General features: G+C 35.0%; 4 protein-coding genes across 4 annotated transcripts in view; 2 read left to right on the forward strand and 2 right to left on the reverse strand.

Moving 5' to 3' along the window:
* Nucleotides 1-5,151: 5,151 nt before the first annotated feature.
* LOC108861479 (uncharacterized) lies at nt 5,152-6,718 on the reverse strand. Its single transcript, XM_018635354.2, has one exon. The coding sequence runs from the start codon at nt 6,461-6,463 to the stop codon at nt 5,525-5,527; it is 939 nt and encodes a 312-aa protein (XP_018490856.1). The 5' UTR covers nt 6,464-6,718; the 3' UTR covers nt 5,152-5,524.
* A 246-nt stretch (nt 6,719-6,964) lies between these two features.
* On the forward strand, nt 6,965-7,838 carry LOC130508001 (uncharacterized). Its single transcript, XM_057003038.1, has 3 exons — nt 6,965-7,117; nt 7,340-7,478; nt 7,568-7,838. Exons 2-3 carry the CDS (start codon nt 7,363-7,365, stop codon nt 7,707-7,709), a joined length of 258 nt encoding a protein of 85 aa, XP_056859018.1. The 5' UTR covers nt 6,965-7,117; nt 7,340-7,362; the 3' UTR covers nt 7,710-7,838.
* On the reverse strand, nt 7,753-9,293 carry LOC108857255 (GRF1-interacting factor 2). The gene is made up of 5 exons (XM_057003034.1): nt 9,093-9,293; nt 8,812-8,888; nt 8,594-8,702; nt 8,159-8,483; nt 7,753-7,994 (listed from the first exon to the last, which is right to left on the reverse strand). Exons 1-5 carry the CDS (start codon nt 9,171-9,173, stop codon nt 7,930-7,932), a joined length of 657 nt encoding a protein of 218 aa, XP_056859014.1. The 5' UTR covers nt 9,174-9,293; the 3' UTR covers nt 7,753-7,929.
* Nucleotides 9,294-10,997: 1,704 nt separating this feature from the next.
* Nucleotides 10,998-13,116, forward strand: part of LOC108861096 (CBL-interacting serine/threonine-protein kinase 9) — a 3,370-nt gene continuing 1,251 nt past the window's right edge. The window contains exons 1-8 of the mRNA XM_018634926.2: nt 10,998-11,304; nt 11,674-11,736; nt 11,849-11,920; nt 12,071-12,178; nt 12,273-12,353; nt 12,504-12,557; nt 12,749-12,874; nt 12,959-13,048. Of these exons, the coding sequence (XP_018490428.1) occupies nt 11,116-11,304; nt 11,674-11,736; nt 11,849-11,920; nt 12,071-12,178; nt 12,273-12,353; nt 12,504-12,557; nt 12,749-12,874; nt 12,959-13,048 (783 nt within the window). The 5' untranslated portion in view covers nt 10,998-11,115. The remainder of the gene's footprint in view (nt 11,305-11,673; nt 11,737-11,848; nt 11,921-12,070; nt 12,179-12,272; nt 12,354-12,503; nt 12,558-12,748; nt 12,875-12,958; nt 13,049-13,116) is intronic.

The following is a 13,116-nucleotide window of genomic DNA, read 5'->3' on the forward strand; positions in this document are numbered from 1 at the left end:
ACGATTAGCTGAATTATCTTCTCCGGCTTTAATTGTATCCTACTCCGTATGTATAGTATAATATGCTTAATTTGCTACGAACTTTCTTATAAAGAGCTAGTTCAGTCAATAAACAACGATTTTAATAATGAAACGAAGCATTTGGTTGAAACTGTGGTTTGGTTTATAAATATAGATATAATAGATGTCGTCCTCGAGTGTTCGACTCAGCTAGTGTTTCTGATTGTTCCAACGTGATCTCATCAACTCTTGTGTAATGGACTTATCACTTCTGAACTTCTAGCATTTTATTTAGTTGTTGACCAATACATTAGTCCTCTTATATCAGTTTGTTTATTTAACATTCGGCAAACACATATCTGACTTCCGCCTTATTGGTTGAAACAACAACACATATCTGACTGATTTACAAACTGTTAATGTGATCAAAGACGATAAAAATATTGGCCTTTGATAATCTGAGATACATGATTTCCTCTAGTTATGTTTTAATTTTATAGACCTTTTTATTTCTTTCTGTACTCAACTCCTTGCTAAAAGAATCGCACCCCAGAATTCGTTTTTTTTCTATATAAACTTTGTGAGTATGAATTAGGTCATGAAGCTGTGTTCCAAAAAAAAGAAAAAAGAATTAAGTCATGAGGCTTGCCTACTTGAATTAACGTAATAATATATGGAATTATCCCCCTATATTTAAAATATTGACACTGAGTCATTGGCGTTAAGTCGATAATCATGAAGTTGCAGTTAATAAATTTAATTTATATGCTATCCGGGCGAGAAACTTTTTGTATTGTACCACAAAGTATATACGGAAATACAAACTTTGTGTAAAACAACTGTTGGTCAAACCGGTCCAGTCAAATTAATAAGAAGCATGGAAAAGTCAAATCAAAATACAATTTCCCGTGATGTGAGTATACATGGCGAGTCTATATGCAAGTATATAAGTTTTTGATAGTATATTATTGTTTTTCTTTCCCAATTTTTTTTCTTGAAAGCTAAATTTTTCTTTTATAAGTTCCCGTAATTCTTTTCCTAATTTTTCTCTTATATATTCACATCAAACATAGAAGAACAGAAAAACGTACATGTGTTTTGTTCATTAAAATTTTCTTTAACGTAAATTCTAAAGTTTAAACCTTCAACGGTCGTTAGTTCTTTGATAAAGGACCAATTTGATGAAAGAAAATAGACACACAAATTTTAACTAGTAAAATAAAAGATATAAAACCGAAATGTTATTTATCAGCAAAACTGCACAGTCGAGAACTAGGGTCAGTCCTTATTTTTCTAAATGTGAACTTTGTTCTGCTCGACCTAATGAACTAGTGCATGCATTGAATAACTACAATTTAATTATTCTTGAACTTTAAAATTAAAAATATAATAATATCTAAAACAAAAAAAATAGATGCCATTATAGAATTACGTAGATGGTGTAAAGCTACAAGACAAACATGCCTCAAAACTTGACACTGCCCTTTATATTTATTACGTTCCTAATTACAATGCTACATATATGAAGTAGGAGCCACTAGCCAGACCTGTATTCTACTATTCTCTATTGAAATAAATTTTACAGATAATTTTTTGGGGGCAAAAATTTACAGATAATATATAAGAAACGGATTTATGACTTGAATAACATAAATATTGGGAAAAAAATCTGAACCAGAATATTTTGATTGGTTGAAGCATTCTGATTGGATTTTTCCTTATATAGCCAATAAATTTTTGGTATTAGTTAAGGGTATGGTTTCTTGAGATAAAAAATGGTAAAACATTGTGTTAATTAAGTGGCCATTTTGATGCATGAACTAAGCGATTATGATCGAATATTTTATATATGCTAATATGGACTGTAAGTCTCTAACTACATAAGTAAATATTTCATATTGGAATATCAATGACGCAATTGAGACGAGAGTAAACGAGAGAAGAACGTCCAGATCCTGAGCAACTGAGCAAGCAAAGCATCGTCTTCCGTTTGTCATTAATGACGAAGTATATAGTATGCTTTATTGTTATATAAATAATTTAATTCACTGTTAACGACTTAAAGCCTAAAAATGCTACTTAGAACATAAATTTATGGCTTATATAGCATTGATAGACGAATCAAATTGGAGAATATAATAATCTTACTGGCGAAAAGAATACCCACGCCATGTAGAAACAACAACATGCCTTCTGCTGTAAACGACTCCCCGGAAACTTCCAAATAGCTTGAACCTAATTCACTTATTGTAGTACATGCAAAACATAATTAATTAAAAAGTAAAAATAATAGTTTAAGATTCGTTTCCCGTAAAATAAAGGTTTGACAGTCATCAATTCAAAAGCCTTGCTTGAACGAGGACATTAATATTGTCAATGTAGATTAATTCATACATCCTATTTAGTTTATCATGTCTATAAGGGTTTGAATTCTTTTAGAGTATGGATCGTTTCATTATAAACCTGTGGGCATAGAGATTAACACTGCGTCAAATGTATATTTTTGGATTGGAAGTACAACATGTTTTGAGCTTGTTTGGAGATGGTATTTGCGGACAGAGATGGCAAGATCATCCTCGTGAGAGAATCTAGACAGTAGATTAGTAGATTATTCATTTTTTTTTAACTCAAACCGTTGTATCCAAAACCTCTTAAACATGAGAAAGTACATGGATATGAAAAATGTGGAATATTTTGTATACTGTGAAAAAATCAAATGTCGCATACAATTATCAAAAATTCAATGTTTACAATTAATGAAGTTGGTAGGATACCTAAAAAGTGATGCAAAATTAAATTGCAAATATTTTGTTTCCTAACAGGTCATCCTCAGTTTACCCAACCACTCTTCTGACTAATTTCTCTTGCCTTCTTTACTTCGCATTTCAATAATACACAATCGCCTAAATATATATGACCGTATGTATACTTTCATATATTTTTCAATCTTGACAGATCTCGTATATGACATTTTAAAGATATTAGATTTGAAGTTCAAAGTTATAGAATTTGAATATAATAATTACATAATAACAGTTACAATTTACCATTTAGCCTTCAAAAAAACAGTTACCATTTACCATATGTGAATTCAAATTCAAAATAAAACGCCTTAGAAAAGATGAAATACACTTTCATTTTTTTAAAAGAAACTAGTCGAATCTAAGAAAACTATCTATTGAAGTCATTTGACAAAAAAATTATGGATTAATTGTCTAGAATTCGTGTAGCATAAGAAAAGAATATAGAACTCGTAATGAGAGAAAACACTGTAAATTCGCACTAAGTAAAAAAATAAACAACTGAGTGCTGTAAAAATTCGTTAAATTTTTAAAATTGACTTATTTTGCAAGTAAATTATAAAAAAATTATAATCATGAAAATGTTATGCTAGCTATTCCATGAATTAGTTATACTAATTAACCATAATGAAATTATCCTCTCTCTTTTTGATATTAATGAAATTATCTTTTGCCAAATAAGGATATTTCCAATCTCATTTTATTTTCATTATAAAATAGAGTTTAATGTAAAATTGATTCAATGGTATTTTATATTTTACTCTATAATAAAGTGAAAATAATCTTACTCTAAATATAGAATAATTTATTTATTATTTGTTTATCACTCTATTTTTGTATTTTATTAGTGAATTAATCTCCAATTCTATTATAAAATTACTTTATTTTAAAGTAGAAAATAGAAAACCTCTAAAAGTGTGACGTTTATTCAAAAAGAAAATACATGCATTAACTGTTTTGATATTAAAATATTTCTTTTTAAAAGCTAGCTAGGGTTTAGGAATGACGAGTTGTGTCTTATTAAAAGCCCTTCTTCTCCTCCGCCACTCATCATTCCCTCATCATAACACCATCATCACCATTCACCCACCTCTTCTCTCCTCTTTCTCTCTAGAACAACAAGTGAGATTCTGCTAAAATATTGTGATTATTATCATGAGAATAGAGCTATTTCAGTTGAGGGGAATGTTGTCTGGATCGAGGATATTATATATACGCAGATACGTATATATATTAATGCAAGCAATTGATCATATATGTATATAGAGTATTCTCGGACCAGGCTTCATCCCCCCTAACATGTTATTGCCTCTGATCACCAGGTTTTATTAACTCTTCGCTTATTACTTGTTTTTACAACCACTGAACCAAGTATTAAGCTCAATAATGACTACGAATCTTTCATGCATCGTTTCTTAAAGAGTAGATTATAAATTTTCGAATTCTTTTTCGTTCTTCATTTTTACGTTTGGTTTGGAGCTTTATATCATTTTTAAAAATATTTATTTTAAATTAAGGGGTGCAACACGGGGATAGCTTAAAATCATTGTCATGTGTTTTAAAGTAAAAGTTTTGTTCTTATTTTGAGAATTAAAGAATATACGCTTGAAGATCTAAGTTAGACCGCTGTTTTTTTTTCTTTCTGTATAGTTTCCTTTGTTGACATTTTTTTTAGTATTGCATCCGGCTACTATTTATCAGGGTTGAGCAGCAGCCTTCTCTGGTAGTATTATTCAGATCCAACCTACTTCTGTAAGAGCCCAGACGTCAATCAACCACATATGCAACGGCTTTATTCGGAGCGGAATTGAACATACAGAACCACATATCCTTGGACTCGTATCCTTGATCACCACCCGCCCACCACCATATGCAAATTTTTTTTCCTGTGAATATATGAGAAATACAAGAAATAAAAAGAAAAAAAGAAACAAAGTAGTTTCGAGAAAACTTTTGGGTATTGATATTATTTTCTCCCAAATTCCATTCATAGATCGATGTTTTCCAACTTTACTAATCGATATTTGGATAAATTCAAACTGATAACAAAACATCCAAAAAGGCAACGAAGGCAAGGCATACGGGCCTTAAAATACAAGAACGAATCTATAGTTGGGCTGAAAGAGTCTTTGCGATGTCCTCTAGGCTCTAGGCTCTATCTTACATGTGCTGTGGGCCAACACGGTGTTATACTCTAGCTTTTCTTTTTCTTATCATCTGAAATTTTATTTTAAACATTCGAAGATCCAGAGTTAATTACAACACATCAACCGTCCATGGATAGATCACAAAAGAACAAGATTACCAAAAGCCTTTAGGACACGATTCATGGACGTATACATGGACTTAGTTCAAGAAATTCAAGTTTTCAACACGTTATCCTCTAGGCTCTATGTACAAAAGAATTCAAGACGATGTGGACATTTTTTTCAAAAACAACACCTTGCAAGAACGAAAGAGAGTTTTAAATAGAAAAGAAAGTTTTGATACAAAAAAAAATAGAAAAGAAAGTGAATTTTCTCTTGAGAGTTTTAAATAGAAAATAAAGTTTTGATAAAAAAAATAGAAAAGAAAGTGAATTTTCTCTTTTACAGTTGACCAAATCTGTTCTCTCGAATTGAGAATCATCCATTTTCTTACCATACATCGCATTTTAAATTCTGCCATATTTATTTTATACTATATAAAAAAGGAGAATCAATTTAGCCAAAAAAGGGAAGAAATCAAATAACATTAACCGAGTGGATAACCCAATGTTGACCATCGGTTGTGACTTTTAACCGGTTAATCTCCGCGAACAAATTAACAGCTCTCCTCACTCCTCTGTTATCAGCTGCCGTGAAATAATCGTGACCGAACAAAACTCCGCCGGGTCGCAGTAACCGGACCGCCCGGTTTATATCAGCCCAAGCCGAGTTGAAATCGTGACCCGCGTCTATCTCCACCAGATCCGCCGCTACACCCCACTCACACAGCTTCTCCAAAGCCGAACCAGTAGAGAACGGAACCGGTAAAATCGAACCGGTTAAATCAGAGCTGACCACGTTTTGCATAAACTGGTACAAAAGCAAGACATCGCCGTTCACCAACGCCATGTCTTTAAACCGGTCTCGAAAACCGGGCCAGCCACGAAAATCGTCAACGCACAGAATCTGAGTTTCCTCGAGTCCAAGGCGGCGCGTGAGGTTCGCCATGTGAATCGCCGAGGCACCGAGAAAGCTTCCAACTTCCACGATCGTCCGAGGTCTGACCTGGCGGATTAGATTCTCGAAGACGTCTCCGTACGATCCCCAGCCTTTGATCCGTTTTGACCGGAGATATTTCCCGGCGTGCGGCGGTGGGAAGTCGACGTACGGTGAAGTTCCGTTGAAGATCTTGTCGATGACCGTTTGACGGATTGATTCCGGCGGAACAAGGTCGCCGCAGCGAGTGGTTACTCGGAAGTTGTCAACTAGGCAACTGCGAGGTTTTGTCGACTTGACGGTCTTAAACACTGCTGTTGATGGTGGTGGTGGCACGTGTAAAGAAGGTTGATGGTTATAGTATGCGGTTAAGTAACCAAAGACATAAGTTAGTAGTAGTATGAAGATAACGAGCGCCGTTTTGGTTTTCAAGAACTGGAGGACTTCATGTCTGTGAGGAAAACGCCGATCCTCCTTCATGTTCCAAGTCTTCTTTGAAAAGAATGAAGTATGTGAAAGTGAAGATCGTAAAGAGATGTTTCTAAATAGAGATTTGAAAGTCAACGATTAGTAGATGAGAATTTGGAATATAGATAATTGAATTATCACATAATTTTTATCTGGATTATTGAAATCTAGTAAAGTCTGTGAAGCCAAGACGCCAACTAATTAGGTATTTTGACTTTACGTGTCTAGAAAGTTACGCATGATGCAGTCATTTACAATCAAAATATGCAGCTTTATCCTTATATACTAAAATTATAGGTCTGTTCCTTTTGCTAAACCGGTTTGGTCAAAGTTATTTAGAAGTAGAACAGAGGATATGGTGATTTCTCTTACCGTTAGTAGTGTCTTAAAATACGAGCGGACGTCTGTAAATGTTAATGGATCAACAAGACAAACATCACGGGCCCCAAATAGATGTGCTCATTCTAGTCTTTTGCACATGCTAACGTGAACGATTCTTCTCGAAACTATGCCCCTTTTAGTAATTTTACAGATGCTTGTCCGTTTTCAATAAAAGTTTCTAAAGATAAGATGATAAGAGTTGAAAGATTTGATCATTCTCCACCGTTTAGTTCGAACACCAGCTAGTCAACTGTGTAAGCTTCACCGTCTCTAAATCGGCAAAAGGTAAACTCTCTGATGTAGTTGACCGATTTGGTTTTGTGAGTTGCTTCCTCAGATACATCTCCAGAACTTCGGTTTTGTTTTTATTTGTTGTATGATAAGTGAAGCTTTGATTCCCCATGAATCATTGAATATTCTCGGACGATCTTACTATCTTTTGACTTTCTTTACTGAGAGAGTTAGGTTACTGGTTGAATGAGTTTACATCTTCTTCTTCTTGTATAGTGTTTTTTTTGTTAAAGAAGAAAATGGCAGCATCAACAGGAGGTAAAGCCAAGTACATAATCGGTGCTCTCATCGGCTCTTTCGGAATCTCATACCTCTTTGACAAACTTATCTCTGATAATAAGATCTTTGGAGGCAAGTTTTCTTCTTCTTCTTTAGACACACTCTCATCATCACTTCGATTAATACCATCTTAATTAAAACATATGGTGATTCAACTTCAGGGAGTACTCCAGGAACCGTCTCCAACAAGGATTGGTGGAAGGCGACAGACGAGAAGTTCCAAGCTTGGCCAAGAACCGCTGGTCCTCCCGTCGTCATGAATCCCATCAGCCGTCAGAATTTCATCGTTAAGTCTCGTCCAGAATAAAAGGAAAGATCAAATGCTTTTTTTTTGGGTTGTAAGCGTAAGATGAATGATGATGTTTTTCTAAAACCAAACAGAACTTGTACTAAATAATATCACAACACCGTTTGTGGAACTATAAATCCACAGTCTTATCATCTTCTGCTAAAGAAAATAGATGCAAAAGTCGAAAGCACAAGTCCTAAAATATATAAACAAAACAAAGCTTCTTTGGATCCTCCTTTCATTTGCCATCATCTTTCCCTTGTCCATCTCCTCCATCTTGCTTGCCTCCTCCTCTAAGCCCCACTGTCAATATTATAAAAAAAAAAGGAATATGAACAATATCACAGGAAGGTAACCAAGCCATTCGCTTCTACTTCTACATACAAGGATAGGTTCACAATTACTTGGAAGATTATGAGTGTGAGGTATTTTGTCATAACAAAAAAAAAAAAAAAAAAAGAGATTACCGTTTGCAGCACTTCCTCCAAGAGAGGTTTCTGGCAGTTGTTGTTGCATCTGATGCTGCATCCCATTGTTGTTGTTGTTGATACCCATTGGAAAGGGTCTAATCCCACCCATGTGTCCTTGCATAGCTTGTTGATGTAGCTGAAGCTGCTGTTGCTGTTGCGGATCATGAAGCTGGTGAGGGCTACCAAACTGCAAAGGACCTCTTGGAGGGAAAATACCGCCGGCGGGAGATGCTTGTTGTTGAGCCACCATCCCTGAAGCTTGTGGGTGTTGTTGCATAAAGTAGCTCGGCGGTTGCATCGAAGGATGTGGTGCTGCCGTCATCTATCAGAAAACCACACACAGTCGTAAGGAAATCCAAATATATATATATATAAATGTTCTGATTGATTTCAAACGACTTTTATAATCACAAAAAAAAAGAAAAAAAAAACCTGAGAAGCCATAGCTGGTGCTTGTGCAGGTCCTGTTGTAGGTGGAGGAGGCTGAGCATCAGCAATAGCAGCGAGGTACATTAAGTTCTTCTGGAGAAGAGCTTGGTACCTCAAAGTATATAACCATTACAATTCTCATTTTCCGTTAAATATTCAAGAGATGGATATACAAAAGGAGAGAGAGAGAGAGAGAGAGAGAGAGAGAGAGAGAGACTTACTGTGCACATTCTGCAAGTTTCCCCAGATTCTGGTTCTCCATGATTGCCATTATCAGCTTTTTGTTCTCATCAAGGTACTGAAATTTTAAAGCAGTTGCAAGTATTAAAACACTCAATGTCCAAAACATGATTCTAAAAAGTCCAATTAAACAAAATTAAAGCAGGAGCATCACCCTAAGAACAGACCCTAACTCTTTGTATCATATAAACAGAACAGTTCACAAAGAACCCATTTGGTTATCTAACGCAATAAGAGATAGAGAGTGAAGAAAGAAGAGTACGTTTTGGATCTGCTCTGTGGTGATGTTAGATGACGCAATCGAAGGAACCATCGTCGGAAACATTTGCGGTGACTGCTGCATCTTCTTTTACTCGCCCAACAAACCCTTAACCCTAGCTTTTCTTCGAGATTCTTACCAAACACAGAGCCTTGAGAGAGAGATTTCGATAGACCCCCTCGCACGCGCAAACGAAATGATTGCAATGGATTCCGACCAATATTTATAGATTATCCCTTCCCCTTTGATTCGTCTCCTCCGATTTTATTACCAAAACTATGTCTTTTATATTTAAAAGGCCCAACCTAATACAATATTAGAAGGCCCATTAGGTGTCCAATAAGTTAGCATTGCGATGCTTTGGGCTAATCGGGAATGTCCAGCCCAATTACCCCGTTCGTTCAGTTTAAAAGTTGGGAATGTCCAGCCCAACTTTTTTCATACAAAAGAATTTATTTGTATCTTTTTTTTCTTAAACACAAAGAGTTTATTCGTATAATATAATTCATAGGCAAACGAAAACTGTACAATCAACAAACATACAAAAGTAAAAAAAAACTAAATTTGGATTTGAAGAAGTTCAATTTGATAACCAAATCTGATTGCTTTCATGTGATGGCGACCTGATATTATTGTACCCGACTGAGAAAAAAAAAACTTATAACAGACTCAATTATTGAAGGAGTGGTTCACTCTGCATTATTTTCTTTTTTTTTATTTGTGAAATGTTTTTCTGAAAAAAATATTGTATCATTATTTGGTATTGCCATAACTCATTTAGCTCGCTGTCTGCCACAGTTTTTCTGCGTTTTTGGCTGTATTCTAATATCAAGAAAAAAACAGATGAATTTATAAGAGGAAATAAATAAAAGAAAGAAAAGTTTTTGTTGTATAAGAACATAGATATAAAAACATTATCACATTCTGTGTCATCTGAGTTTATCAGGAAGGATTTATGTGGGGTTCACAATTACCTCTACTCACATGGAAAGATCAACTATTTCAATCATCCGTCTTTTTTTTTTTTCAACATAGGCCTAAAGCCTTTCATTCATTTAACTTAAACAGGTGGATTCAGGGTCCAGAGGGCTTGTTTTACCAACATATCAACATTAACGTTTTCTAATCGAGGAATGAAAAAGAAAGAAATCGACTTGAATGAAGCAGTTAGAGTGTAGATATCCATTAAAACTCCAAAGATCTCCAACTCCATCTCCTTCTTTTTGATTGTGTTGATGAGGGTTTGAGAGTCTGAGTGAATCGAGATTGACTCCAAACCGCGTGAGAGAGCAAAGTCTTTCTTAACATACTTTTTTATAGAGATCAAATCTATAAGATTATAACAGTTACAGAAATGACTACAAATTAAAAAAAAACTTGTTGTGTTAATCATATATTTTTAAAAGATAAGAGTCAAGGATTGATTTCTAATTTTGATTTGAACATAAACAGAAAAAAAAAATCATTCATCTACCTTAGCTGTCACTTTCGTTAGAAATAGTATTTCTGAAATACCTTCCAACTTCAGACTATTCAAAGTACATATGTACTAATGACAAAAAAAGAGAAGAAGATTGACCACACGATCTTATGTAATAAAATCCACCTCACAAAAAAAGCATTTTAAGTTGTTAAATTTTAAACTCATAAAACCATATCCACATATTTAAGAAAACCCAAGTTCCATATAATCCAAATTCTAAACCTCAAAACTAAATTCCGAGTTTTTATAAATTATTACCAGAAAAAAAAAATCTCAATGTAACGTACGTACAATCCAAACACGGGAAGGACGCGGAACAGAAACTAATGTGTTACCGTCAAGTGGGACCCAGATCACACGCGTGAATCCCACTCTCCCTATCACAACTCTCGCTCGTCCGCTTCGTTATATTCCCACCATCTATCCATCCATCCACTGGAAAGAGAGACTGAGAGAGAGAATCATAACTATTGAGTTATTTGAGTTTTGTCTAATTTTGTTATTTGTGATATTTTCTTGATCTTCGTTTAAGAGAGTAGTAAAATGAACGGGAGTAGAAAGAGGATGACGCCGGCGAGCAGGACGAGAGTGGGAAACTACGAGATGGGACGAACTCTAGGCGAAGGTAGCTTCGCTAAGGTCAAATACGCAAGGAACACCGTCACTGAAGATATAGCTGCTATTAAAATCCTCGACCGAGATAAGGTTCTACGTCACAAAATGGTTGAGCAGGTTCGTACGTAAACGTAATCTTACCTAGCAATAGTTTGGGTTCGTGATTAGGGGACCCACATGTCCGAGGAAGGTGTTATTTGATGATTCCTTTTAGGTTAATGATTAGTTAAACTTGAAAAAAAAACATTCCAGATAACACGGATTAGAATTTAGTAATTTACACGAATCTTCTGCTTGCATGGGTTTGAAGTGAGATCATGAAATCTGTTGTAGTACGTACACACTGATCACGACAATGATTGTACACACTGATCACGACAATGATTGAATTAGAGCAGCTTCCTTTATTTTGAAAGTGGTTATGAGCATGATCTTGATGATATATAATGAGCATGCGTATCACTTTTTTTTTCTTTGTGGGTGCAGCTTAAAAGAGAAATATCGACAATGAAACTGATTAAACATCCAAATGTGGTTGAAATCATTGAGGTCAGAAGCAAATCTCTTTTTAATCTTTTCAAACATAACTGTGTGTGTACTAATAAGTATCGAGACTTAGCGTGTTAAAAAACCTCTAATATGTGATGTTTGGTGTGGGCAGGTTATGGCGAGCAAAACGAAGATCTATATAGTTCTTGAGCTTGTCAATGGAGGTGAACTCTTTGATAAAATCGTAAGCATATCTATATACTATTTCGCGCTTACTTACTCTTTCACTGTGTTTGATCAAATCTAACGGCTTCACTTGAGAGTTTCTTTGATCATGTTCTCAGTTTTCCTCTGTTTTTACTAATGTCATTCTTGGATATGAATCATAAAATAGGCTCAACAAGGGAGACTTAAGGAGGATGAAGCTAGGAAATATGTTCAGCAGCTAATTAATGCCGTTGATTACTGCCACAGTCGAGGGGTCTACCACAGAGATCTCAAGGTCTTTTTTTTCCTCAAAATGTGCTCTTTTTCATATAATGATATTCATCATGTTCAAGCTTCTCAACCTACATATGTTGCTTGACTTGTTGCAGCCTGAAAATCTTCTCCTTGATTCAAATGGGGTTTTAAAAGTTTCTGATTTTGGGTTAAGCGCTTTCTCACTACAAATTCGGGTAAGTCATCTAGTTTATCAATAGATATATAACAAATGAACAACATATCACACATCTGAGGGAAAAAAAAGAACAACATATCACACTCTTTTTTTCTCCCACCCACATATTGATTGTTGAAAGCACTACGAAACATTTTCTTGAATGCAGGAAGATGGTTTGCTTCACACAGCTTGTGGAACGCCCAACTATGTTGCTCCTGAGGTACATACTGAAAGTTTCAGCACTAAAAAGGCAATACATATTAAGTGTTCCAAGGAATCTAATGACCGACCAATACAAGATTTTAATATTATTAACTGCTAATTCGTTTTAGAAAATGTAGTATATCTATGATGTTCATCAATTATATTACACTAAGTTCTACTGCATATATTTTGGGTGTTTGCCGGCAGGTTCTGTCGGACAAAGGCTATGACGGTGCAGCAGCAGATGTATGGTCATGTGGTGTTATTCTATTTGTTCTCATGGCTGGTTACTTGCCCTTTGATGAGCCAAATCTCATGACATTATACAAACGTGTACGTGTAACAAGCTTATCTTTCATCTGCTTGTTACTATTTTCTAAGTACTTTTCTTATCTCATCTTTGGTGTTCAACTTCAGATATGCAAGGCTGAATTCAACTGCCCACCATGGTTCTCGCCTGGTGCCAAGAGTGTCATTAAGCGTATTCTTGATCCCAGCCCTATAACCGTAAGCGGCTAAAACTCTTAATTAGATTTGATCTGTGAACATGACCAAAACGGTCTAAACTGTTTCAA

Source organism: Raphanus sativus, chromosome 1 (assembly GCF_000801105.2).
Source record: "Raphanus sativus cultivar WK10039 chromosome 1, ASM80110v3, whole genome shotgun sequence".
NCBI lineage: Eukaryota > Viridiplantae > Streptophyta > Magnoliopsida > Brassicales > Brassicaceae > Raphanus > Raphanus sativus.

Coding starts and splice junctions, on each gene's coding strand:
- LOC108857255 (XM_057003034.1), bottom strand. CDS start 9,173: ATGCAGCAGTCACCGCAAATGTTTCCGACGATGGTTCCTTCGATTGCG. Junction 8,889..9,092: donor CCACAGAGCAGATCCAAAAC/GTACTCTTCTTT, acceptor TTAAAATTTCAG/TACCTTGATGAGAACAAAAA. Junction 8,703..8,811: donor AAACTTGCAGAATGTGCACA/GTAAGTCTCTCT, acceptor ATATACTTTGAG/GTACCAAGCTCTTCTCCAGA.
- LOC130508001 (XM_057003038.1), top strand. CDS start 7,363: ATGGCAGCATCAACAGGAGGTAAAGCCAAGTACATAATCGGTGCTCTC. Junction 7,479..7,567: donor AATAAGATCTTTGGAGGCAA/GTTTTCTTCTTC, acceptor AACTTCAGGGAG/TACTCCAGGAACCGTCTCCA.
- LOC108861479 (XM_018635354.2), bottom strand. CDS start 6,463: ATGAAGGAGGATCGGCGTTTTCCTCACAGACATGAAGTCCTCCAGTTC.